A 25,599-nucleotide genomic window follows, 5' to 3' on the forward strand; every position below is an offset into this window, starting at 1 on the left:
TCCCTCCCTCAGTGTGACCCTCCCTCAGTACCACCCCTCCCTCAGTGTGACCCTCCCTCAGTACCACCCCTCCCACAGTGTGACTCTCCCTCAGTACCACCCCTCCCACAGTGACATACTCCCTCAGTACCACCCCTCCCACAGTGTGACCCTCCCTCAGTACCTTCCCTCCCACAGTGTGACCCTCCCTCGGTACCTCCCCTCCCACAGTGTGACCCTGCCTCGGTACCGCCCCTCCCACAGTGTGACTCTCCCTCGGTACCACCCCCCCCACAGTGTGACTCTGCCTCAGTACCATCTCCCCAGTGTGACCCTCCCTCAGTACCGCCCCTCCCACTGTGTGACCCTCCCTCAGTACCACCCCCCCACAGTGACCCTCCCTCAGTACCCCTCGTCACACAGTGTGACCCTCCCTCAGTACCACCCCTCCCTCAGTGTGACCCTCCCTCAGTACCACCCCTCCCACAGTGTGACTGTCCCTCAGTACCACCCCTCCCGCAGTCTGACCTTCCCTCAGGACCACCCCTCCCACAGTGTGACCCTCCCTCAGTACCCCTCCTCCCACAGTGTGACCCTCCCTCAGTACCACCCCTCCCTCAGTGTGACCCTCCCTCAGTACCACCCCTCCCACAGTGTGACTGTCCCTCAGTACCACCCCTCCCACAGTCTGACCTTCCCTCAGGACCACCCCTCCCACAGTGTGACCCTCCCTCAGTACCACCCTCCCTCAGTGCGACCCTCCCTCAGTACCACCCCTCCCACAGTGTGACTCTCCCTCAGTACCACCTCCCACAGTGCTGACCCTCCCTCAGTACCACCCCTCCCTCAGTGTGACCCTCCCTCAGTACCACCCCTCCCACAGTGCTGACCCTCCCTCAGTACTACCCCTCCCTCAGTACCACCCCTCCCACAGTGTGACCCTCCCTCAGTACCACCCCTCCCTCAGTGTGTCCCTTCCTCAGTACCACCCCTCCCTCAGTGTGACCCTCCCTCAGTACCACCCCTCCCTCAGTGTGACCCTCCCTCAGTACCACCCCTCCCACAGTGCTGACCCTCCCTCAGTACCACCCCTCCCTCAGTGTGACCCTCCCTCAGTACCACCCCTCCCTCAGTGTGACCCTCCCTCAGTACCACCCCTCCCACAGTGCTGACCCTCCCTCAGTACCACCCCTCCCTCAGTGTGACCCTCCCTCAGTACCACCCCTCCCTCAGTGTGACCCTCCCTCAGTACCACCCCTCCCACAGTGTGACCCTCCCTCAGTACCACCCCTCCCTCAGTGTGACCCTTCCTCAGTACCACCCCTCCCTCAGTGTGACTCTCCCTCAGTACCACCCCCCCCCCCCACAGTGTGACTGTCCCTGCATCCACAACTTCTGCTGGTAGCTTGTTCCACATTCTCACCACTCTCTGAGTAAAGAAGTTCTTACTCAGGTTACCTTCAAATATTTCACTTTTAACCCTTAATGCATGACCTCTAGTTCTAGTATCACCCAACCTCAGTGCAAAAAGCCTGCTTGCATTTACCCCATCTGTACCCGTCTTAATTTTGTACACCTCTGTCAAATCTCCCCTCTTTCTGCTACACTGCAGGGAATAAAGACCCAATCTACCCAGCCTTTCTCTGTAACTCAGGCCCTCGAGTCCCTGCAGCGGCCTTGTAAATTTTCTCTGTACTCTTTCAATCTTATTTATAACTTTCTTGTAGGTAGGTAACCAGAACTGCACACAATTCTCCAAATTCGGCCTCATCAACGTTTTATACGATTTCAACATAACATCCCATCTCTTGTACTCCGATTTATGAAGGGCATTGTGTCAGAAGCTTTCTTTATGACTCTATCTACCTGTGTCACCACTTTCAAGAAAAATAAATCTGTATTCCGAGATCGCTCTGTTCCACCACACTCCTCCGCGCTCTACCATTCTCTGTGTAAGTTCTGATCTGGCTTGCCCTCCCAAAGGGCAGCACATTACACTTGACACAAGATTCAGGACTGTTTCATGTAATTTCCAGTAAAAGGAGAACAAAATAATTGTTGCTTCAGATCGGATGCAGCTCACAAAAAGACAGTAAGATAAAGAAAAATCATTGAAACACAATAAATATAAGTACATAAGATAGCTTATATACATAGATCGATTTTATGTCCATAAAGTGCCGCTGGGTGACTGACAGGAAATAATAAAGTTGTGGCGGAGGTGTTGACTGCTTGGGGAAAGTAACTGAAGCTAATGATTACATTTCTGTCTGGCATGGCCCACAGAAGAGCCTTGCTCTGTTCCCCTGGCCCCTGGGGAGCCTTGCTGTACAGTCCTGGGTGTTTGTTGGTGGGTCCGTTGCAGTGCTGGGAGACTGTGGGGTGGGGGAATAGGAGGAATTTGTCTGACTGCAGTCTCTTTCTTCTTCCTTGGTCTGGTCCAACAGGGCAAACTTCTACTGCACTGAGTGTCACGGTGACGTCCACAACCCCCGGCACATCAGGACGTGTACCTGCCGCAAGAGTGAGCCATTCCATTTCTACACTTGACCTTCTGAGTTTCCCTACCTCCCCCGCTCTCTGCCTCAGCACTGACCCCTGTCCACGGACCTCCCAATCTCCCAGCACTCAGAGAGCTAAGGAGAGCAGCGTGGATTAGCCTATTGCAGGCCCTTCTGCCCATCGGGGTTATGCCAGTTATCGCCAACCCATCCTAATCCCGTGTACTGACTTTTATTTAATGGTTCGGAGTGTGTGAGTGTGAGTGACTGTGTGTTGGGGGAGGGGAAGTTGGTTAAACTCTCCTCCCAGTGGTGGTTGCTCACTAGGGGAACTCGGCCCATGGCTGACCTGTGGATCAGCTGCCTCCCTGACCTGCTTCGGGGTCTGTTCCTCTACCCCTCCGTGCCTTTCCCCCGTGGGGGACCTACCCCTGTGCCTGTCTCCGGAATTTTCCACTGTAACGTAGCAGTCAGCTTGACATTATTACAGTTGGAGTTCAGAGGTCAATCCCTGTGGCCTCTGTAAGAGGTCTCTGTAAGTCCTCCCATGGAATGTGTGGGTTTCCCCCGGGTGCTCCGGCGTCCTTCCACAGTCCAAAGGCGTACCGGATAGGTGAATCGGTGGTTGTAAATTGTCCCGTGATTAGGTTAGGGTAAATCGGGGTCGCTAGGCGCCCGGCATGGCTCAAAGACCTGGAAGGGCCTGTTCTGTACCCAATCTCTAAATAAATAAATGATTTGCTCTTGCAGAGTTGAACAAGGACAAGCCGATTGATGGTGTCATTCAAGTGCAGTCGTTCGGGGTCCTGCCCAGGCAAACAGCCTCTACTGAATTGTGAGTCCGAATGATCCCAGAGCAAGGGCAGCCGTACTCTAGTCATGACCACCTTCCCTCCGCTCTCAAACCTCCCGCCAATGCTCACTCACTCAGTTCTCCCTCTCTCCCTCCCTCTGCCCCTCACAAGGGGGGGTCTCCACGCCCCAGACATAGAGATGCCGCTGAACTAACCCCGTGTCCCTCAGTACTGCCTCTTTCTGTACAAAGGTTAGGGGTTACAATACAGTAAATGAGTTCAAATTAAAATATGGTTATTACCATCTATAACGCACCTAATTCCCTGGGAGGGCTCTCTGTTCCCAGAAATTCCTCACTCTAGCCATAGTGATCACATGCTCCCTCTTCAAGTGTACAACTATGTACACTGGAGATTTCTATGTTCTGTATACATAATAGCTAAATTTACTAAATCGTGTAAAGAAGTAGTGAGGCCATGTACATGGGTTCATTGTCCATTCAGAAATCTGATGGTGGAGGGGAAGAAGCTGTAGCTGAAATGTTGAGTGTGTGTCTCTAGGCTCCTGTACCTCCTCCCTGATGGTAGTAATGAGAAGAGGGCACGTCCTGGGTGATGGGGGTCCTCAATGAGAGATGCTGCCTCTTTGGGGCATTGCTCCCTGAAGATGTCCTGGATACTCTGGAGGCTGTTGTCCACGATGGAGCTGACTGAGTTTACAGCTCTCTGCAGCTTTTCACAATCCTGAGCAGTGCCCCCCACCTCCACCATAGCAGACGGTGATACAGACAGTTAGAATGCTCTCCACTGTAGAAATCTGCGAGTGTCTGTGGTGACATACCAAATCTCCTCAAACTCCTAATGTTTTGCCTTCTTTGTAATTGCATCAATATGTTGGGTCCAGGTTAGATCCTCAGAGATGCTGACACCCATGAACTCGAAACTGCTCTTCCAATTCTGATCTCTCTATGAGGACTGGTTTGTGTTCCCTCATCTCACCCTTTCCGAAGTCCTCAATCAGCTGTTTCGTCTTACTGCTGTTGAGTGCCAGGTTGCTGCTGTGACACCCCTTAACTAGCTGATCTAGCTCACTCCTGTATGCCCTCTCGTCTCCATCTGAAATATATCTCACTCTTGTACTCCCTCTCGTCTCCATCTGAAATATATCTCACTCCTGTACTCCCTCTCGTCTCCATCTGAAATATATCTCACTCCTGTACTCCCTCTCGTCTCCATCTGAAATATATCTCACTCCTGTACTCCCTCTCGTCTCCATCTGAAATATATCTCACTCCTGTACTCCCTCTCGTCTCCATCTGAAATATATCTCACTCCTGTACTCCCTCTCGTCTCCATCTGAAATATATCTCACTCCTGTACTCCCTCTCGTCTCCATCTGAAATATATCTCACTCCTGTACTCCCTCTCGTCTCCATCTGAAATATATCTCACTCCTGTACTCCCTCTCGTCTCCATCTGAAATATATCTCACTCCTGTACTCCCTCTCGTCTCCATCTGAAATATATCTCACTCCTGTACTCCCTCTCGTCTCCATCTGAAATATATCTCACTCCTGTACTCCCTCTCGTCTCCATCTGAAATATATCTCACTCCTGTACGCCCTCTCGTCTCCATCTGAAATATATCTCACTCCTGTACTCCCTCTCGTCTCCATCTGAAATATATCTCACTCCTGTACGCCCTCTCGTCTCCATCTGAAATATATCTCACTCCTGTACTCCCTCTCGTCTCCATCTGAAATGTATCTCACTCCTGTACGCCCTCTCGTCTCCATCTGAAATATATCTCACTCCTGTACGCCCTCTCGTCTCCATCTGAAATATCTCACTCCTGTACTCCCTCTCGTCTCCATCTGAAATTTATATCACCCCCGTACGCCCTCTCGTCACCATCTGAAATATATCTCACTCCTGTACGCCCTCTCGTCTCCATCTGAAATATATCTCACTCTACTCCCTCTCATCTCCATCTGAAATATCTCACTCCTGTACGCCCTCTCGTCTCCATCTGAAATATATCTCACTCCTGTACTCCCTCTCGTCTCCATCTGAAATATCTCACTCCTGTACTCTCTCTCGTCTCCATCTGAAATATCTCACTCCTGTACGCCCTCTCGTTTCCATCTGAAATATATCTCACTCCTGTACGCCCTCCCATCTCCATCTGAAATATATCTCACTCCCGTACGCCCTCTCGTCTCCATCTGAAATATATATCACCCCCGTACGCCCTCTCGTCACCATCTGAAATATATTTCACTCCTGTACGCCCTCTCGTCTCCATCTGAAATATATCTCACTCCTGTACTCCCTCTCGTCTCCATCTGAAATATCTCACTCCTGTACGCCCTCTCGTCTCCATCTGAAATATATCTCACTCCTGTACTCCGTCTCGTCTCCATCTGAAATATCTCACTCCTGTACTCCCTCTCGTCTCCATCTGAAATATCTCACTCCTGTACGCCCTCTCGCCTCCATCTGAAATATATCTCACTCCTGTACGCCCTCTCGCCTCCATCTGAAATTCTGCCAACAATAGTTGTGTCAGTGGCAAATTTATAGATGGTGTTTGAGCTGCACCTGGTCACACAGTCAGAGTGTAGAGGAGTGGAGCAGTGGGTTAAGCACTCCTCTTTGAGGTGCACCAGTGTTGGCTGTCAGCAAGGTGGGGATGCTATTTCCAATCTGCGCAGACTGTGCTCTTCGGGCAAGGAAGCTGAGGGTCCAGTTGCAGCGGGAGGTACAAAGACCCAGGTTTTGGAGCTTTTTGATCAGACCTGTGTTAAACACTGAGTTGTAGTCAATAAACAACAGCCTGATGTAAGTATTACTATTGTCCAGGTGATCCAGGGCCGAGTGGAGAGTCAGTGAGATTGTATCCACTGTACAACTACTGTGGTGACATGTCTAGGTCCTTGCTTAGGTAGGAGTTGATTCTCGCCATGACGCCCCTCTCAAAGGACTTCATCACCATAGATGTGAGTGTGACCATGGTTGGAGAACAGCCAGAACTTGAGGTGCAGCCCCCTCAGATATTCAAACAGGGGCTGCACCCTCTCACACTCCATGTAGACATGGTACCCTGACTCCTCCCGGCCCCAGAAAAGGACAGGTGGACGGGGTGTCAGTGAACCTGCTCAGGAACCTATTAAATGGTGCTGCGACTCCGGTCCCCAACGTATCGAGGAATGAGCCCTGCACAGGGAGAATTCCTCCACCTGACGATAAGGTAAACTACCACAGCATGTCTGGACGGCAGTCGAGGGCATTGTAGTGAAAAGTATGCAAGAGCAGCCCCTGCAGGAACTTTGCAGGATGGTACGATACGGCGGGTCTCCGTGACGCGGCTCACGTTGTGTGGGACCGGCTCCTGAAGGAGATCTCAGGGGTCTGGATTCCATGAACAACTCTGGCGGGGCGGGGCTTGGCGTGGTTGGAGCCGTGATGGGATGGGAAATGGCCTCTCTTGTGGCCGGGGCGCTGGGAGAGTGAAAGAGCACTCTGACCAGAGGAGACCCTACTCCTGACTTGCACTCGCTCTCGGTAAAAGCCTGGCAGCTCCTGATGCTGATGGTCACCTCTGAGAGCTGTGTACCCTCCTGAAGGCCCTTTCCCTGGTGGGACGTGCCCTCCTACCATGGCAGGATGCTCTCTCAGTACTACCCCTCCTACGGCAGGATGCTCCCTCATACTACTCCTCCTATGGCAGGATGCTCCCTCACTATGGCCCCTCCTATGGCAGGATGCTCCCTCAGTACCTCCCCTCCTATAGCAGAGTGCTCCCTCAGTACCTGACCCTGATCAAACCAGGGTGCCTGAGGCTGTGAGGAAGCAGCACTACCTGCTGTGGTGTTCTCGTCTCCTCCCGTCCACTCCCCCTGTTTGTTGCACATCAGAACCCAACCCCCTCGACACCTGAGGGGATGGGTGAATGATATCCCCCCTCCCATCCCCTCCCCACTGCCTTCCTCCCTTCACAGTAGAGCTCTGCCTGACTGCAGCCCCACAGGGAAAATCCTTACGCTCCGCTCGGCTGACCGTTCGGCCCCTTGAACCTGACCTGCAGCTCAGTCCTGCATCCTAACTGTGCCATCCTTAATCCCACCTGTCTCCGCCTCAATTGTCACTTGACCACCCCCTGGCTAATACCAGTTCATCCCTGGCCCCTTGTTCTGGACTGTACCCCTTTGTCCCTCCATGGCCAGTCGTTCCCTTCATTCCTTGATTGCTCACATCAGTCTCTCCTCTTTCAAAACTGGGGCCAGAACCAGCCCCTCTGTGTGCCCAGCACTCTGGCACTCGTCTCTGCCAAACCTCACCCCTCCACGGTGAGGAGGTACTCACCTACCCCCATGTACATCAAACGTAGCACATACAGGACAGGCTCTAGGATCAATCTAACCCTTCCCTCCTATGTAGCCCTCCATGTGCCTATCTCAGGGTCTCTGAAATATCCTTAATGTATCTGCCTCGACTACCGCTCCTGGCTTGGAAAGTTTATGTGGGAGGGAAGGGTTAGATTGATCTTAGAGTAGAGTTTCCCAACCTGAGTCCACGCACCCCTTCTTTAATAGTATCGGTCCATGGCATAAAAATGATTGGGAACCCCTGTCTTAGACTTACACACACAAAATGCTGGGGGAACTCAGCAGGTCGGGCAGAATCTATGGACGTGAATAACCAGTCGACATTTTGGGCCAAGACCCTCTTCAGAGTCTCAGCCTGAACCATCGCCAAGCCTGATGAGGGTGTCTTGGCCTGAAACAGTGACTGGTTATTCATTTCCCTAGGCCAGGGGTTCCCAATCTTTTTTATACCATGGGCCAATACCAGTAATCAAGGGGTCCATGGACCACAGCTTGAGAACCCAGTCCAAGGCGCTGCCTGACCTGCTGAGTTCCTCCAGCATTTTGTGTGTGCTGCTCTGGATTTCCAGCAACTGCAGAATATCTTGTCTTCTAGATAGTTCTTAGAGTAGGTTAAAGGGCCAGCACAACATTGCGGGCCGAAGGGCCTGTACTGTTCTAAGTTCAAACGTTCCATCACCAAGCACGCATAGTATCTGAGGCCTGACGACTCCCATCCACTGCAGACACCTCTGGGAAGCTTCAGACCTCTCCCCCCTGCACCCCACCCTCCCAGACCCAGCCCAGACTATCCCAACGCGTGCCCAGTAATTTCTGGCATGGACGAGATGGACCTAGGGGCCTGATTCTGTGCTGTATGACTCTATAGTCTGGAGATCATAGACTGCTCGCTGTGTGACGTGCGGCCCTATCAAAGTTCCTGAGAACACTGCGAGTGTTCTGGGCTGAGCACAGGATCTGGGAGTGAATGGGAGGGGATGATTTATATCGTGCTCCTAATCTGTTTACTGAACCATCGCTCACAGTCTTCCTGGTGACAGATCTTAATAACAGTGACCCCTCCAGCAAGTTATAGTATCAGCGATGGAGATATTTATCAAAGTGTCAATCTCAGTAAATGAAACTACAGACACAGCAACGCTCCGTGCTTAAAGCATCTCCGAGATCCCCGATGGGCTTCTTTCGACCCCCGTTATATTTCACTCCCCGACATGAGTGCTCAGGGCAGGTTCACTCTTCCCACTGTTGGACAGTGAGTCGCCCAGCTCCACAGCCAGGGAGAGCTGCCCGTCATGATGCAGGGGTACAGGGTGCCGATCCCACACCGACACTGGCAGAGGGACCTTCCCTGGGCATCAGGGAGTGCTCTGATCTTCACAAAGATTCACATCACCCCCTAAGAAAACACAGTGTGACCCTCCCTCAGTACCACCCCCCCACAGTGTGACTCTCCCTCAATACCAACCCTCCCACAGTGTGACCCTCCCTCAGTACCACCCCCCCACAGTGTGACTCTCCCTCAATAACAACCCCTCCCACAGTGTGACCCTCCCTCAGTACCACCCCTCCCACAGTGTGACCCTCCCTCAGTACCACCCCTCCCTCAGTGTGACTCTCCCTCAGTACCACCCCTCCCACAGTGTGACTCTCCCTCAGTACCATCCCTCCCACAGTGTGACTCTCCCTCAGTACCACACCCCCCAGTGTGACCCTCCCTCAGTACCACCCCTCCCTCAGTACCACCCCTCCCTCAGTACCATCCCTCCCACAGTGTGACCCTCCCTCAGTACCACCCCTCCCACAGTGTGACTCTCCCTCAATAACAACCCCTCCCACAATGTGACTCTCCCTCAGTACCACCCCTCCCACAGTGTGACCCTCCCTCAGTACCACCCCTCTCACAGTGTGACCCTCCCTCAGTACCACCCCTCCCACAGTGTGACCCTCCCTCAGTGTGACACTCCCACAGTGTGATTCTCCCTCAGGTACCACCCCTCCCACAGTGTGACCCTCCCTCAATAACAACCCCTCCCACAGTGTGACTCTCCCTCAGTACCACCCCTCCCACAGTGTGACCCTCCCTCGGTACCGCCCCTCCCACAGTGTGACCCTCCCTCAGTACCACCCCTCCCACAGTGTGACTCTGTCAGTACCACCCCTCCCACAGTGTGACCCTCCCTCAGTACCACCCCTCCCACAGTGTGACCCTCCCTCAGTACCACCCCTCTGTCAGTACCACCCCTCCCACAGTGTGACCCTCCCTCAGTACCACCCCTCCCACAGTGTGACCCTCCCTCAGTACCGCCCCTCCCACTGTGTGACCCTCCCTCAGTACCACCCCTCCTACAGTGTTGTGCTCCCTCAGGAGTAATCCTCACCATGTTACCTAGGAACAGAAGGTGAAAGTTCACTTTGTTGAGCCTGGAAGTGTGGATCATTCAATGGTGACTGGGTTGGAGTGTCTCTGGTGTTGAGGTGTCTCTGGTGTTGGGGTGTCTCTGGTGTTGGGGTGTCTCTAGTGTTGGGGTGTTCTGGTGTTGGGTTGTCTCTGGGTTTGGGGTGTCTCTGGAGTTGGGATGTCTCTGGGGTTGAGGTGTCTCTGGTGTTGGAAGTGTCTCTGGGGTTCGGTTGTCTCTGGTGTTGGGGTGTCTCTAGTGTTGGGGTGTTCTGGTGTTGGGTTGTCTCTGGGTTTGGGGTGTCTCTGGAGTTGGGATGTCTCTGGGGTTGAGGTGTCTCTGGTGTTGGAAGTGTCTCTGGGTTTGGGGTGTCTCTGGTGTTGGGGTGTCTCTGGGTTTGGGGTGACTCTGGTGCTGGAAGTGTCTCTGGGTTTGGGATGTCTCTGGTGTTGGGGTGTTTCTAGTGTTGGGGTGTCTCTGGTGTTGGGGTGTCTCTAGTGTTGTGGTGTCCTGGTGTTGGGGTGTCTCTGGGTTTGGGGTGTCTCTGGTGTTGGGGTGTTCTGGTGTTGGGGTGTCTCTGGGTTTGGAAGTGTCTCTGGTGTTGGAAGTGTCTCTGGTGTTGGGGTGTCTCTGGTGTTGGAAGTGTCTCTGGTGTTGGGTTGTGTCTCTGGTGTTTTCGTGTCTCTGGTGTTGGGGTGTCTCTGGTGTTGGAAGTGTCTCTGGTGTTGGGGTGTCTCTGGTGTTGGAAATGTCTCTGGTGTTGAGGTGTCTCTGGTGTTGGGGTGTCTCTGGGTTTGGGGTGTCTCGGGTTGGGACGTCTCTGGTGTTTTCGTGACCCTGGTGTTTGGATGTCTCTGGGTTTGGGGTGTCTCTGGTGTTGGAAGTGTCTCTGGGATGAGAGGATATCCCCAGGGTGATGGTCCCTGTGAAGAGAGTATTGCTGGGCTGGCTGTGTTCCCTGAGCCTTGCCCTCGAGCTAGGTGTGTGCCCCAGTGGTTTGGAATGAGATGCCTGGGATTAATTTAAGAATCTGAGAACTTCCCCTCCCTTCATTCTCCTGTTTATTCCCCCGTTTTACCGCCATCTCTCCCACATTCCATAACTTCTTGCATCCTTCTAAAATCTCTGCAGTTCACTGTTCCGGCCTTCCTTTCAATTGGCCGCATCTCACACCCCTCCCTCCCCTACCCCAATCAATGGCGGCCACATCGCACTCCCCCTCCCTCACCTACCCCCGTCAATGGCAGACACATCTTACTCTCCCTCCCCCCACTACCCCCGTCAATGGCAGACACATCTCACACCCCTCCCTCCCCTACCCCCGTCAATGGCAGCTGGTGTGCCTCAGCTGCCCAGTTCCGGGTCCTCCTCCCCGAACCTCTCCCCATCTCCCTCTCCTCTGTAAGATGTTGCTGCCTCACAGTACTTCAGAAACACAGCATGCTTACCTCTCCCGGCCGTCCCCACACCATTGCCACGCCCCGGTCAGTTTCCCCCGGAGTTTCTGTCTCCACAGGATAGATTCTGCGTTGGCCAGGGAGAAGGTGAGCCTGGATTCCACCGGAATGTTCCACTGGTGTCCACCCAAGGCTATCACGGAAGTGACCCTGGTGAGTACCTTGGCTGGAGATGCCGACTGTTTACCGGTGGAGAGTGGGGGACGGATTCTGACTGATCTCTGGATCTTCGGGAGTGGATTCTGTCTGGACAGTCCTGAGTAGTTCAAGCCTTGGCTAGTTGTATTCAGAGATACAGCATGACAAAAGGCCCTTTCAGCCCAGTGAGGCCTCGTTGCCTAGTTACACCCATGTGCCCAGTTAACCTACTAACCGGTACGTCTTTGGACTGTGGGAGGAAACCGGAGCACCCGGAGGAACCTCACGTGGCCACGGGGAGAACGTGCAAACTCCCTACAGACAGTGGCGTGAAATTGAACCCGATGTTACAGCCACGTGCCTGAGGAAGTGCTGGTGTTGCCACGCTTCCTACGCCAACATAGTATGCCCACAACTTATAGCCCTAATTGGTACCTCGTTGGACTGTGGGAGGAAACCAGAGCACCTGAAAGAACTCACGTGGTCACGGGGAGAACGTACAATCTGAGGGAAAGATTGGTGCAGGATCTAAGGTTGGGGTTGGACTTTATTACTGGGGCATCAGAGAGTGGTTTTGCTGTGTGCTACCCCTACCCTGAGCCCTTGCTGAGATGCTGGAGAGGGAGGTTCTCCAAACACCTCGGAAAGTGGATGAAACTTGCACTATCTCACTTCAGATTGTTGTTGAGGCTGCGTGCCTTTCAGAGTTTTGAATATTGAGATTAAAGGCCTTGTGGGACAGAACAGCCTGTTATACAAACTGTTTGCGTACAAAATGTTGAGGGTATGGATAGGGTAAACGCAAACAGGCTTTTTCCACTGAGGCTGGATGGGACCTCAACCAGAGGTCATGGGTTAAGGGTGAAAGGTGAAATGTTTAAAGGGAACTTTAAATTTAGGTTTACTAAAATGTTGCCTGGGTTTCATCACCTAAGTTACAGAGAAAGGTTGAACAAGTTGGGTCTTTATTCTTTGGAGCGTAGAAGGGTGAGGGGGGCTTGATAGAGGTGTTTAAAATTATGAGGGGGATTGATAGAGTTGACTTGGATAAGCTTTTTCCATTGAGAGTGGGGGAGATTCAAACAAGAGAACATGAGTTGAGAGTTAAAGGGCAAAAGTTTAGGGGTAACATGAGGGGGAACTTCTTTACTCAGAGAGTGGTAGCTGTGTGGAACGAGCTTCCAGCAGAAGTGGTCGAGGCAGGTTCGAAGTTGTCATTTAAAGTTAAATTGGATAGATATATGGACAGGAAAGGAATGGAGGGTTATGGGCTGAGTGCAGGTCGGTGGAACTAGGTGAGAGTAAGAGTTCGGCACGTGCTAGAAGGGCCAAGATGGCCTGTTTCTGTGCTGTAATTGTTATATGGTTATATATGGAGCATAAGGGGAAATCTCCTCACTCAGGGTGGTGAGAGTGTGGAATGGAGGATGAGGGTTAGATTTCATCATTTATGAGAAATTTGGGTAGGTACATGGATGGGGAGGGTATGGAGGGCTCTGATCCACCTGGGGCTAGGAGAATAATAAATCAGCTGGGACTAGGTGGAGCAAAGGGCCTGTTTCTTTGCTGTAGTGTTCCAGACTCTATGACCATTTAATGGAGATGTAGGCACAGCCTGAAAACAGGCTATTCAGTCTAACTAATCCAAGCTGACCCATTCAGCTTTCCCATTCGCCAGCATTTGGACCAAACCTTTCCAATCATGTCCTCAATGAACCTGCCTCAACCATCTCCTCTTGACTGCACGTTCTGGATGCCCACTCCCCTCTGGGTAAATACACTGCTCCTTAGCTTCTCTCTAAATTCACTTACCTCTTGGGTTCTGCATGGAAAGCCGGGCAGCCAAGTCATTGGCTATACTTGAGGCTGAGGTTGTCTCGAAAGGACATCAAAGGTTATAGAGAGAAGGCAGGAGAATGGGGTTGAGAAGAAAAATAAATCGGCCTTGGTGGAATGGAAGAACAGACTCAATGGACTGAATGGCCTAATTCTGCTCCCATCTCTTATGGTTTATGGTCTAAATCTGCCCCCCTTCCAACTCAAAACCTGTACCCTTTAGTTTTGGAATCCTCTACCCTGGCATAAAGACTGTGGAGATGTGGATGGTCACAGTCTTTACCCCAGGGTAGGGGAGTCTAATACTTGAGGGCATGTTTAAAACTACACCCCTTGTGATTTTATAAACCTCAGTGAGGTCACCCCTCAGCCTCCTCCTGTCCTTGTGGTTGGTACCCTGAAGGCAGAGCGATGTGCTGCCATCCCAAAGAGACAGAGTGCTCTTGGGCATTCCAGCACTCTGCTGAGGGCCCTGACCCTGCAGTGTCGGGTACAGATAGTGTCTGCTTCCCTCCGCAGAGCCGTGCCACGGTATCGCGCCTGCAGCTGTCGAACCATGTCATCGTCTGCATCTTTAGCGAGCCCAAGTTCCCTCTGATCGGCCTGCGCAACTTCGTGATGCCTCTGCGTGCCAGCAGCTTCACCTACAAGGAGCTCAAGGCTATTGTGTTCGTGGTGTCCCTGGAGTATATCAGCAAGGAATGGGAAACCATCAGTAACTTTCCCAAGGTCTTCATCCTGCCGGTGGGTACTTTCACCTTGTTCCACCTCGATGCACTGTGTAACAATCCGATCTGTACGCATACTGTGCAAGGCAAGATCTTCACTGAATTCCAATTCTGAGAGGGGGTTGGGTGTCTGTATAGCTCATTATAAACTTGCACCCTAAAATCTACCTTGGTAAACCAGCCAGCATAATCAAAGACCTCACCCACCCTGGACATTCTCTCCTCTCCCCCTCCCACTGGACAGAGGATACAAATTCTCTCTTCTTCCCCGCCCATTGGACAGAAGATACAAATTCTCTCCTCTCCCCCTCTCATTGGACAGATTACAAATTCTCTCTTCTCTCTCTCCCATTAAACAGAAGATACAAATTCCCTCCTCTCTCTCTCTCCCATTGGATAGAAGATACAAATTTTCTCTCTCCCCCTTGCACTGGACAGAATATAGAAATTTTCTCTTCTCCCCTCTCCCGTTGGACAGAAGTTACAAATTCTCTCTTCTCTCTCTCCCATTGGGCAGAAGATACAAATGGGGCTCGGCCTGAAACGTCGACTGCGCCTCTTCCTATAGATGCTGCTTGGCCTGCTGCGTTCACCAGCAACTTTTATGTGTGTTGCTTGAATTTCCAGCATCTGCAGAATTCCTGTTGTTTGCGTATACAAATTTGCACTTCACTTACAATAATATTCAATTCTGAGATTAATAAAATTTCAATTCTGAGAGGGGGCTGTATTCCTCACCAGGCCCATGATGACCCCCGCCCCCCCATAACGGGCTGTGGTAACATTAGACCCCGCCCAAGGGTTCTGATCCTGTGAACGAGGTCCAATTGCGGGTGCAAGACTGAGGCAGTGCTGTAGTGTTGTTGCTGCCTCGTGGACGGGGACATTGAAGTCAGATACCCTTGGGTGCCCAGACAGTAATGCTCATTAGCTGTGAGTCCATGCCCAGCAGCCTATCCACAATTTGTCAGTGGGATTTTACTCTCACGTCAGCTGCAGTGGCAGAGTAGGGCGGGCAGTTGATCTTCTCCAGACCCAATGGGCCGAATGGCCCTCCTATCCTGCAAAGGCTTGGCGTGTGGTGAAACAGGCTGAGTTTGAGATGGTCCCCTCTCCTTTAAGCCCCTTGCTTCCCCCCCCCCCATGGCCGGGTGTTGGCAGGGTCCCAGGTGGTAACCTCTCACTGATCGGTACAGGGATCTCCACTCTGCCGAGCTGACCTAAAGGCAGCCAACATCGCTACCTGTGACATGACTGTGGTCATCTCCTCCAATCGGACCCACTTCGAGGAGAGGAGCCTGGAGGACAAAGAGTGTATCCTGGCCACCCTGAACCTGACGTCCATGCTCTTTGAGAAGCTCAAGTACTCCGATGACCCAATGACAAAGTCTGAAGGTACTTATCTCAGCAGTTCCCCATCTGCACGGGCTGTTCGAGTAACGGCGTTCACTTTCTGCTGTCTCCTCTCCTCTGCCCTGAAGCTGTGCAGGCCCCAGGGTAGGGCTGCCCTTCTGAGCGGCTCAGGTCAACAGAGCGGAGGGTGCTGGCAGAGGGGAAATGGAGAAATCAGAATCGCTCACAAACACACACTTTATCAGCCAATCATATGGCAGCAACTCAATGCGTGTTGATATTTTTATCTTAGACATACAGTGCAGAGTAGGCTGTCCCAGCCCCTTGAGCCTTACCACCCCAAAACCCCCGACAACTCCCATTTAACCCATGTGACAATTTGCAATGACCAATTAACCCACCTGGTACACCTTTGGACTGTGGGAGGAAACTGGAGCACCCGGAGGAAACCCATGGGGAGGACATATAGATTCTTCACAGATGATGGCAGCATTGAACTCTGAACTCTGACACCCCAAGCTGTAACAGTGTCATGCTATGTTGCCGTGGTGCCCCAGGCTCAAAATGTTCAGTTGTTGTTCGGACCAAACATCAGAAACGGGAAGAAATGTGATCTAAGTGACTATGGCTGTGGAATGATTCTTGGTGACAGACAGTGTGGTTTGAGTATCTCAGAAACTGCTGATCTCCTGGGATTTTCACACAACAGTCTCTAGAGTTGACAGAGAATGGTGTGAAAAACACAAAACATCTGGTTCATGGGTAAAAACACCTTGTTAATGAGAGAGGTCAGAGGAAAATGGCCAGACTGGTTCAAGCTGACAGGAAGGCGACAGTAACTCAGATAACGACACATAACAATAGTGAAGTATAGAGAGCATCTGTGAATGAACAGCTCGTCAAACCTTGAAGGGGATGGGCGTCAGCAGCAGAAGACCACAAGCATACACTCAGGGGCCATTTCATTAGGTAAAGGGGTGTCCGGTAAAGTGACCACTAAGTGTATGTTGTGAAATGTGTTGTTTTGAGGCAGCAGTACAGTGCTATCAAGTTTATTGTCAGCTACACAAGTCTATGTGTGTACAGCTACAGTGAAACACTTACTCACAGCAACATCACAGGGGCAGAGCGGCAGGTAAGTGACATTCGCAGCGAAGAATTATACACATTTTCACAAGAAAACACAACTAGACCAAAAGAAAAGTTTATTTTAGTGCGAAGTGGTCAAAGTGGTCGTGGTGTGGCTGAGCTGTAGTGATTGGGTTGTTGGGGTTCATTGCCTGCTACCATCTGTAACGAGTTTGTGTGTTCTCCCTGCACAATACTCCAAGTGGGCTCTGGCTCTGACCAATGCCTTATAAAGCCTCTGCATCACATTCTTTAGTCCTCTCGAAATGAATGCTAACATTGAATTAAATGCACACACCAATTATATGGCACTAGATTCAAATACACAGAAGGCTATTTAACTCTTGGCATCAGGAACAAGTGGGTATGTGAAACTGGGGACTATCCCTCAGCACAGTAATGTAGTGGTTAGCGTAACTCTATTACAGTGCCAGAGACACAGATTTAATTCCCGCCTCTGACTGGAACAAGCTTGTACATTCTCCCCGTGAGCATGTGGGATTTCTCGGAAACCTCTGCCGGCTTCCACATTCCAAAGTCGCAGGGGTTAAAAGGTTAATTGGTTACTTTGGTGTAACTGGGCAGCAGTAACTTGGGCCGGAGAGACCTGTTACTGTGCTGTATCTCTAAATAAATGAAACAAAGTCTTAAACTTCAGCTGGCCCACCCTCCACGGATGCTGCCTGGCCTGTTGTGGTTCCAGTATTTCTGGTATTCACCTTATGGCAGACAGGTTACTGTATATCTGTACACAGAGCAGTCACACCATCGAAACAGAACTGGTACCAAACTACAGCAGAGATCGGACCCCAGTGGGGCCGACATGGAAGGATTCACCTGTGCAGTGCCTGAGGGGTCCTACCAGGGGATGCTGAGTGGGCTGGGATTGTTCCCTTTGAACAGAATGGGAGGGGCACACTGTGGGAGGGGTGGTACTGAGGGAGGGTCACACTGTGGGAGGGGAGGTACTGAGGGAGGGTCACACTGTGGGAGGGGTGGTACTGAGGGAGGGTCACACTGTGGGAGGGGTGGTACTGAGGGAGAGTCACACTGTGGGAGGGGTGGTACTGAGGGAGGGTCACACTGTGGGAGGGGTGGTACTGAGGGAGGGTTGATACTGTGGGAGGGTCACACTGAGGGATGGTAACAGGGTGTTTGCTAAGAGTGTTAAAAGCTGAGTGTATCCAGACAGGTGTAACACATCACACTGCTACTCCTTAGAGGAACGGCTAGCTGGTCAGTAACTGTCCCGGCCAGCTCATCACCCCTGCACGTGTCCGAGTACAGGAACGCTGGCCGACAGTGGGCCTGACCAAAGTCACACTGTTGTTGATTTACTGTTCTCTGTTGTTGTAGTGAACTTCTTGGCCAATACAGATGTGTGTGCCTCAGTTGACAGATATCATTACAGAGTCCCTATCATTACTTCACTCGGTAAGGAATGCATTTGTTCCGGCTCATTTTTGGAATCAGGTTTATTATCGCTGACACACTGTATAGAAACATAGAAAACCTACAGCACAACACAGGCCCTTTGGCCCGCAATGCTGTGCCGAACATGTACTTACTTTAGAAATTACCTAGGGTTACCCACAGCCCTCTATTTTTCTGACTTCCATGTACCTATCCAGAGGTCTCTTAAAAGACCCTATCGTATTCGCCTCCACCACTGTCACCGGCAGCCCATTCCACGCACTCACCACTCTGCATAAAAAACTTACCTCTGACATCCCCTCTGTACCTATTTCCAAGCACCTTAAAGCTGTACCCTCTCGTGCTAGCTATTTCAGCCCTGGGGAAAAAGCCTCTAACTATCTATTGTATGTCATGAAATGTGTTGTTTTGCTGCAGCAGAACAGTGAAATACAGATTATAATTACTATACGTACAATCAGAAATATGAAACTAAGTGAAGTAAAAAGAGAGCAGAATATTGAAGATGTGCTCTTGGGTTCAATGTCCATTCAGAAATCTGACGGCAGAGGGGAATGAGCTGTTCCTGAATCACTGAGTGTGTCTCCTCAGGCTCCTGTACCTCCTCCCCTGAGGTGGTAATGAGAAGAGGGCATGTCCTGGGCGAAGGGGGCCGTTAATGGTATATGCCATCCTCCTGAGGCATTGTCTTTTAAAGATGTCGTCGCTGCTGCAGGGACTAGTGCCCATGATGGAGCTTTTCCCAATGCTGTGCATTGCCCACCCCCTCATAACAAACAGTGATGCGACCAGTTAGAAGGCTCTCCACAGAACATCTGTTGAAATTTGTGGGTGTCTTCAGTGACACACCAAGCTCCTTAAACTCCTAATGAAATATAGCCACTGTGGTGCCTTCTTTGTAATTGCATCAGTATATTGACACCAAAGAACTCAAAACTGCTCATCATTTCTACTGTTGATCCCTGAGGACTGGTGTATGTTCCCTCAACTTCTCCTTCCTTGAAGTCCACAATCAATTCCTTGGTTCAACATTTAACCTCCTCCCAATTCCTCTCTGCCTCTCCCAAATAATTTGTGACTCTTGCTGGGTTCTGCTGGAGCCTGTGGGGTGTGGTGGGTTCGAGCTCCCTATCTGGAGGCTGGCTAGTTGAAATCCCACACTAAGGGCTGGGGTTCACAGTCCAGATGGATACTATGAAGCAGTGGGGAAGTATGGCTGTCTGTCTTTGGAGGCCTGAGAGGAGAGAAGCAGCTAGCTGGATTGCATTCATCCACGCTGTGTGCTTGTTCTTGCAGAAACGTGGTTCCAGTACAACAGCCCATGAACCATGGTGAAGACATTCAGTAACTTGGGACGATATTTCTTTTGTGACTCTGTGTTTTTGCTTTTGTATTATATGTGCTTTGTGCTGTGTATGACTGTTGGTATTGTCTTTTGTGCCTTGACTCCAGAGTAGCACTGTTTTGTTTGGCTGTATTCATGTGTGTGGTTGAATGCCAATTAAGCTTGAATTTGAAGTTGTTACTTGCCCCCTCTCTCAATGTTCATTCCCCAGTGAACTGGGGTCAAAGTTTACGTGTTGGTTTCATGACTGACTCAGGTGGGATGGGATCTTCCTGTGTGTGGAGGGACCACTGTGCTTCTCACACTGCAGAAGTGTAGGAGCAGGAGGTGGCTGTTCGGCCCCTTGAGTCTACGCTATCATTCACTGACTGATCTGATTTGGGCCTCAACAGCACATTGGTGCCTCTTCTCCAGTTATGTCTGATGCCCCAAGGGTAGGTAATTGGCTTGGTGTTGTTCACATGATTTGAGGTATTGGAAAACTGTTCTGCATGTCTTGTGTAGGGCTAATTGTTAATGCTATTGTGCAGTACCTTTGGGATGACACCAGTTGTAGATATTACTATCAGGACGATGTATATCTTCTTTACGTTCCATAGTCTTTCAATTTCCTCTTTTAATTCTGCATATCTCTGCTAGTTTTCACTTACCGGTTTCTTTTTTTAAATTTTTTTATTGAAGGAATAAATATATAATATTTATAAATGACACAATACAGAATATATAATGGATTACATTTTCCTCCATTTTGCTTTTATATCTTACCCCCAAACAAACCTCCCCCCACCCGCCCTCCCTGACCGTATCATGGCAGCTAATGTATTTACAACACAACAATTCACAAATACAAATACGGACATTTCACAACCATTCCCCCACACTACTTCAAGATGAAGGCACACACACATCCACAACATGTCAGATGATCCAAAATACACTCATATTACTGATTTCTGTATGCTATGTGTGTTTTGAATGGCTATATCTGTCAAGTAAAATATTCCTGCTTGTTTATCCTGCAATATTATATCAGGATTGTTATTATGGATTGTCCTATCTGTAATAATGGATCAGTCAAAATATAATTTGTTGGACTCTGAATTTCAAAGCTGAATCAGGCTTGCATTTATAGTAAGGTGTCATTTATGAGCTTCTATTTCAAAGCAAGATTTTGGTAAATGATGCTTGCCACTAGATTGTGCCTGTGTAAGTAATCAGATTGAGTTAAACTGCTACCAGATCCTGTAATGTGTTGTAATGCTATGCCTGCCTCTTCGTTGGTTATGTGGAACAGTCTATGCTCCAAACCTATTCTGGTACTGCTCCCCAACTTTTCCTTTGGTACATTGACGACTACATTGGTGATGCTTCCTGCACCCATGCTGAGCTCGTCAATTTCATTGACTTCACTTCAAACTTCCACCCAGCTCTCAAATTCACTTGGTCTATCTCGGACACTTCTCTCTCCTTTCTCAATCTCTCGGTCTCCATCTCTGGAGACAGACTGTCCACTGACATCTTCTACAAGCCCACTGACTCTCATAACTACCTCGACTATACCTCTTCCCACTCTGCCACATGCAAAAATGCTAATCCCTATTCCCAGTTCTTCCGTCTCCACGGCATCTGCTCCCAGGATGAGGCTTTCCATTCCAGGACATCTCATATGTCCTCTTTCTTTAAGGATCGTGGTTTCCCTTCTACTGTCATCAATGATGCCCTCACCCGCAACTCCTCCATTTCCCGCACTTCGGCTCTCACCCCATCCTCCCGCCACCACAACAGGGACAGAGTTCCCCTTGTCCTCACCTACCAACCCACCAGCCTCCGGATCCAACACATTATCCTCCGCAACTTCTGCCACCTTCAACAGGACCCCACCACCAAGCACATCTTTCCCTCTCCACCCCTCTCTGCTTTCCACAGGGATCGGTCCCTCTGTGACTCCCTGATCCACACGACCCTCCCCACGGATCTCCCACCCGGCACTTATCCCTGCAAGCGTAAGTGCTACACCTGTCCCTACACCTCCTCTCTTGCCACCATTCAGGGCCCCAAACAGTCCTTCCAGGTGAGGCAACACTTCACTTGTGAGTCTGTTGGGGTCATCTATTGCATCCGGTGCTCCCGGTGCGGCCTCCTCTACATTGGTGAGACCCGACGTAGATTGGAGGACCACTTCGTCGAGCACCTCCGCTCCGTCCGCCACAACAGACAGGATCTCCCATTTGCCACCCACTTCAACTCTGCTTCCCACTCCCATTCAGATATGTCCATACATGGCCTCCTCTACTGCCATGATGAGGCTAAACTCGGGTTGGAGGAGCAACACCTCATACACTGTCTAGGTAGTCTGCAGCCCCTTGGTATGAACATAGAATTCTCAAACTTCCGGTAATTTCCTCCCCCATCCCAGTTTCACTCTGCCCCTCCCCCAGCTGCCTATCACCTCCCTCATAGTTCCACCTCCTTCTACTACCCATTGTGTTTTCCCCTATTCTTTCTTCACCTTTCCTGCCCATCACCTCCCTGCTTCCCCTCCCCCACCCCTTTATCTTTCCCCTTACTGGTTTTTCACCTGGAACCTACCAGCCTTCTCCTTCCCACCCTCCCCCCACCTTCTTTATAGGGCCTCTGCCCCTTCCCTCTTCAGTCCTGACGAAGGGTTCCAGCCTGAAACATTGACTGACCGTTTCCATGGATGCTGCCCGACCTGCTGAGTTCCTCCAGCATGTTGTGTGTGTTGTATGTGTTGGTTTGTTTCTGGTTTCTGGTTTGTTTTTGGCATTTTCTGTGTTTATCATCTTGAATTTTTTGTTCTTTTATTATGTATTTTGATCATTTGTTATGTTCACTACCTGATCAAGTGTTGCCACAAGCAACCCCCCTGTTTCTGGGAAGAGGTCTCCAACCCTGACCCAGGCACTCAATGATTCCCTATTGACATCTGGTCTGTTCAGCTCATGAGGATGTCTTCTCTGAAGAGTCGTGCTCGTCCATTGGTTAACTTCTTCTTCTGTAGTGATAATTCCTTTATTTTTCTAGATTGTACTTTCACTTAAGTTTAGTGGTGAATACTTCTTATCAGAATTGCATGGAATGCCGAATCCTGTTTTCACTGATGAAAGTATATCCTCAGAAGTCTTATCAGACTGTTGTGTAAATTTTTAATGTCTGTCATTCCTCTTCCCCCTTCGGTCAGGTAGTGTTAATCTAGGTGTGGTTGAGTGTATATAGTGTTTTATAAAATATGTATTTCAGTTCTTATTTTTCTCTGTAAGTTTTACAGAATGGTTTTGGACCAAGATAATATGCCAAAAGAATATGTTAATATAGCTAAAGTGTTTGTTGCCTTTGTTGTATTTTTACTATTGATTGGCAGATTTCCTTGCTTTGAAGTAAATGCTGTTGAAAGTTTTCTCTTTATTGCACTGTGATCTATTTTCTTTGCTTGTTGATATCACAGATACTTGTATATTTCATAATCGTCCATCGGTTGTATTGTATCCCGCTGTTCTGTTTTGTATTCTATTGCACCTTTCCTTATGTTTAATGTTCTGCACTTATCCAGTCCAAAGTTCATATGTATATCTTTCGAGAAAAGTTCTATTATTTGAATTCATTGCTTTAGCTTTACTGATGAAGGAGCGTATGAACATAGAACGTAGATCATAGAAATCTGCAGCACATTACAGGCCGTTCAGCCCACAATGTTGTGCTGACCGTGTAACCTAATCTAGAAACTGCCTAGAATTTCCCTACTGCATAGTCTTCTATTTTTCTAAGCTCCATGTACCTATCTAAGAGTCTCTTAAAAGACCCTATTGTATCCGCTTTGACCACCATCATTGGCAGTGCATTCCATGCACCCACCACTCTGTGCGAAAAACTTACCTCTGACATCCCCCTTGTACCTTCTTCCAAGCACCTTAAAACTATGCCCCCTCATGTTAGCCATTTAAGCCCTGGAAAAAAGCCTCTGACTATCCACACGATCAATGCCTCTCATCCTCTTATACACCTCTCATCCTCTGTCGCTCCAAGGAGAAAAGGCCAAGTTCACTCAACCTATTCCATAAGGCATGCTCTCCAATCCAAGCAACATCCTTGTAAATCTCCTCTGTGCTCTCTCTATAGTATCCACATCCTTCCTGTAGTGAGGTGACCAGAACTGAACACAGTACTCCAAGTGGGGTCTAACTAAGGTCTTATATAGCTGTGACATTATCTCATGGCTCTTGAACTCAATCCTATAGTTGATGAAGGCCAACACACCACATGCCTTCTTAACAACACTGTCACCCTGTTCAGCAACTTTGAGTGTCATATGGGTATGGACCCCGAGATCTCTCTGATCCTCCACATTGCTGTGAGTTTTACCATTAATATTACTTTCTGTCTTCAAATTTAATCCACCAAAATGAACTACTTCACACTTATCTGGGTTGAACTCCATCTGCCACTTCTCAGTCCAGTTCTGCATCCTATCGATGTCCCGCTGTAACCTTTGACAACCCTCCAGACTATCCACAACACCCCCAACCTTTGTGTCATCAGCAAACTTACTAACCCACCCTTCTACTTCTTCATCCAGGTCATTTATAAAAATCACAAAGAGAAGGGGTCCCGGAAATAGATCCCTGTGGAACACCACTGGTCACCGACCTCCATGTAAAATATGAATCATCTACAACCACCCTTTGCCTTCTGTGGGCAAGCCAGTTCTGGATCCACAAAACAAGGTCTCCTTGGATCCCATGCCTTCTTAATTTCAGAAGGAGCCTGGCATAGGGAACCTTATCAAATGCCTTGCTGAAATCCATATACACTACATCCACTGCTCTACCTTCATCAATGTGTTTTGTTACATCCTCAGAGAATTCTGTCAGGCTCATAATGCACGACCTGCCCTTGACAAAGCCATGCTGATTATCCCTAATCAGATTATGTCTCTCCAAATGCTGATAAATCCTGCCTCTCAGGATCTTCTCCAACAACTTGCCCACCACTGAAGTTAGACTCACTGGTCTATAATTTCCTGGGTTAGCTCTACTCCTTTTCTTGAACAAGGGAACAACATTTGCAACCCTCCAATCCTCTAGCACTTCTCCCGTCCCTATTGATGACACAAAGATCATTGCCAGAGGCTCAGCAATCTCCTCCCTTGCTTGGTTTTAAATTGTCCATGTATAGAAGATGTGTCAAGGTATAATTTGTTTGGTTGTGTCTGATTCAGTAAATTATAGATTGAGTTTGAAGCTAGACAGAACCATAGTAGGTTTTGAGAGTTGTTCCGGAAAATCGCTCAGTTTATTTTGGTAACAATGGTTGTTTATTCTTGATTGTTAATAGGGTAATTATAGTACACCAATGCAATATCAAATTTTGTAGGAATTTCACAAGTACTGGGTGTAGTTTATGTATATTAAGAGCTTCTATTAATCGTGACTGTGGGATGGGACAGAATCAAATGCTTTCTTGTAGTCAATATAACAACATAAAAGATTTCTGCTTTTCTGCTGACTTGGTTTAGAATTACAAAATCTATTATCCGTTGTAGTTGACATCATTTCATACCCTCACAGCATCCTTTCTGCTCTTCTGTAAGTACACTGTGGTTATCTCAGTGAATGGTGATTGGTTATGAGATACATGATGTTACAGTTGTATTATTAATTTTATTACAATTTTGTTATCTACATTTTATTGTTATTATATCCAAACATTACTGCAGTTAGGTAGTCATGGAGCAAAGTGATCACAGAACGTAGACTAAAGAGTTCCACTTACAGAGAAAGTGCAGTGCAGACACGTAGCAAGCTGCAAGGTAGATCGTGAGGTCCAGATTCCATCCTTATTGCACAAGAGATTGTACACTCTCCCCGTGACAGCACAGTCTGCATGATGTTTGTGTCTTCCTCCCGTGACCACGTGGGTTTCCTCCTACATTCCATGGGGTAAACCGGCCACAACTGGGCAATGTGGGCGGGTTGCCCCAGAAGGGCCAGTTACTGTACTGTATCTCTAAGTGAGACGTGAAACAATCCCTTCAGCCTAGCACCCTAAGTCACCATTTGCCAGGGTGATTCCCTATCCATCTCTCTCACCTTCTTCTTCAGCTC

General features: G+C 49.5%; 1 protein-coding gene across 1 annotated transcript in view; it reads left to right on the plus strand.

Moving 5' to 3' along the window:
• The window catches only part of LOC134351231 (calcium-activated potassium channel subunit alpha-1-like), a 111,956-nt gene that overhangs the window by 72,431 nt on the left and 13,926 nt on the right, over positions 1–25,599 (plus strand). Inside the window, exons 18-23 of the mRNA XM_063057336.1 lie at positions 2,427–2,503; positions 3,231–3,315; positions 11,575–11,668; positions 14,009–14,233; positions 15,414–15,612; positions 18,055–18,132. Of these exons, the coding sequence (XP_062913406.1) occupies positions 2,427–2,503; positions 3,231–3,315; positions 11,575–11,668; positions 14,009–14,233; positions 15,414–15,612; positions 18,055–18,132 (758 nt within the window). The remainder of the gene's footprint in view (positions 1–2,426; positions 2,504–3,230; positions 3,316–11,574; positions 11,669–14,008; positions 14,234–15,413; positions 15,613–18,054; positions 18,133–25,599) is intronic.

This window comes from Mobula hypostoma, chromosome 8 (genome assembly GCF_963921235.1).
Source record: "Mobula hypostoma chromosome 8, sMobHyp1.1, whole genome shotgun sequence".
Taxonomy (NCBI): domain Eukaryota; kingdom Metazoa; phylum Chordata; class Chondrichthyes; order Myliobatiformes; family Myliobatidae; genus Mobula; species Mobula hypostoma.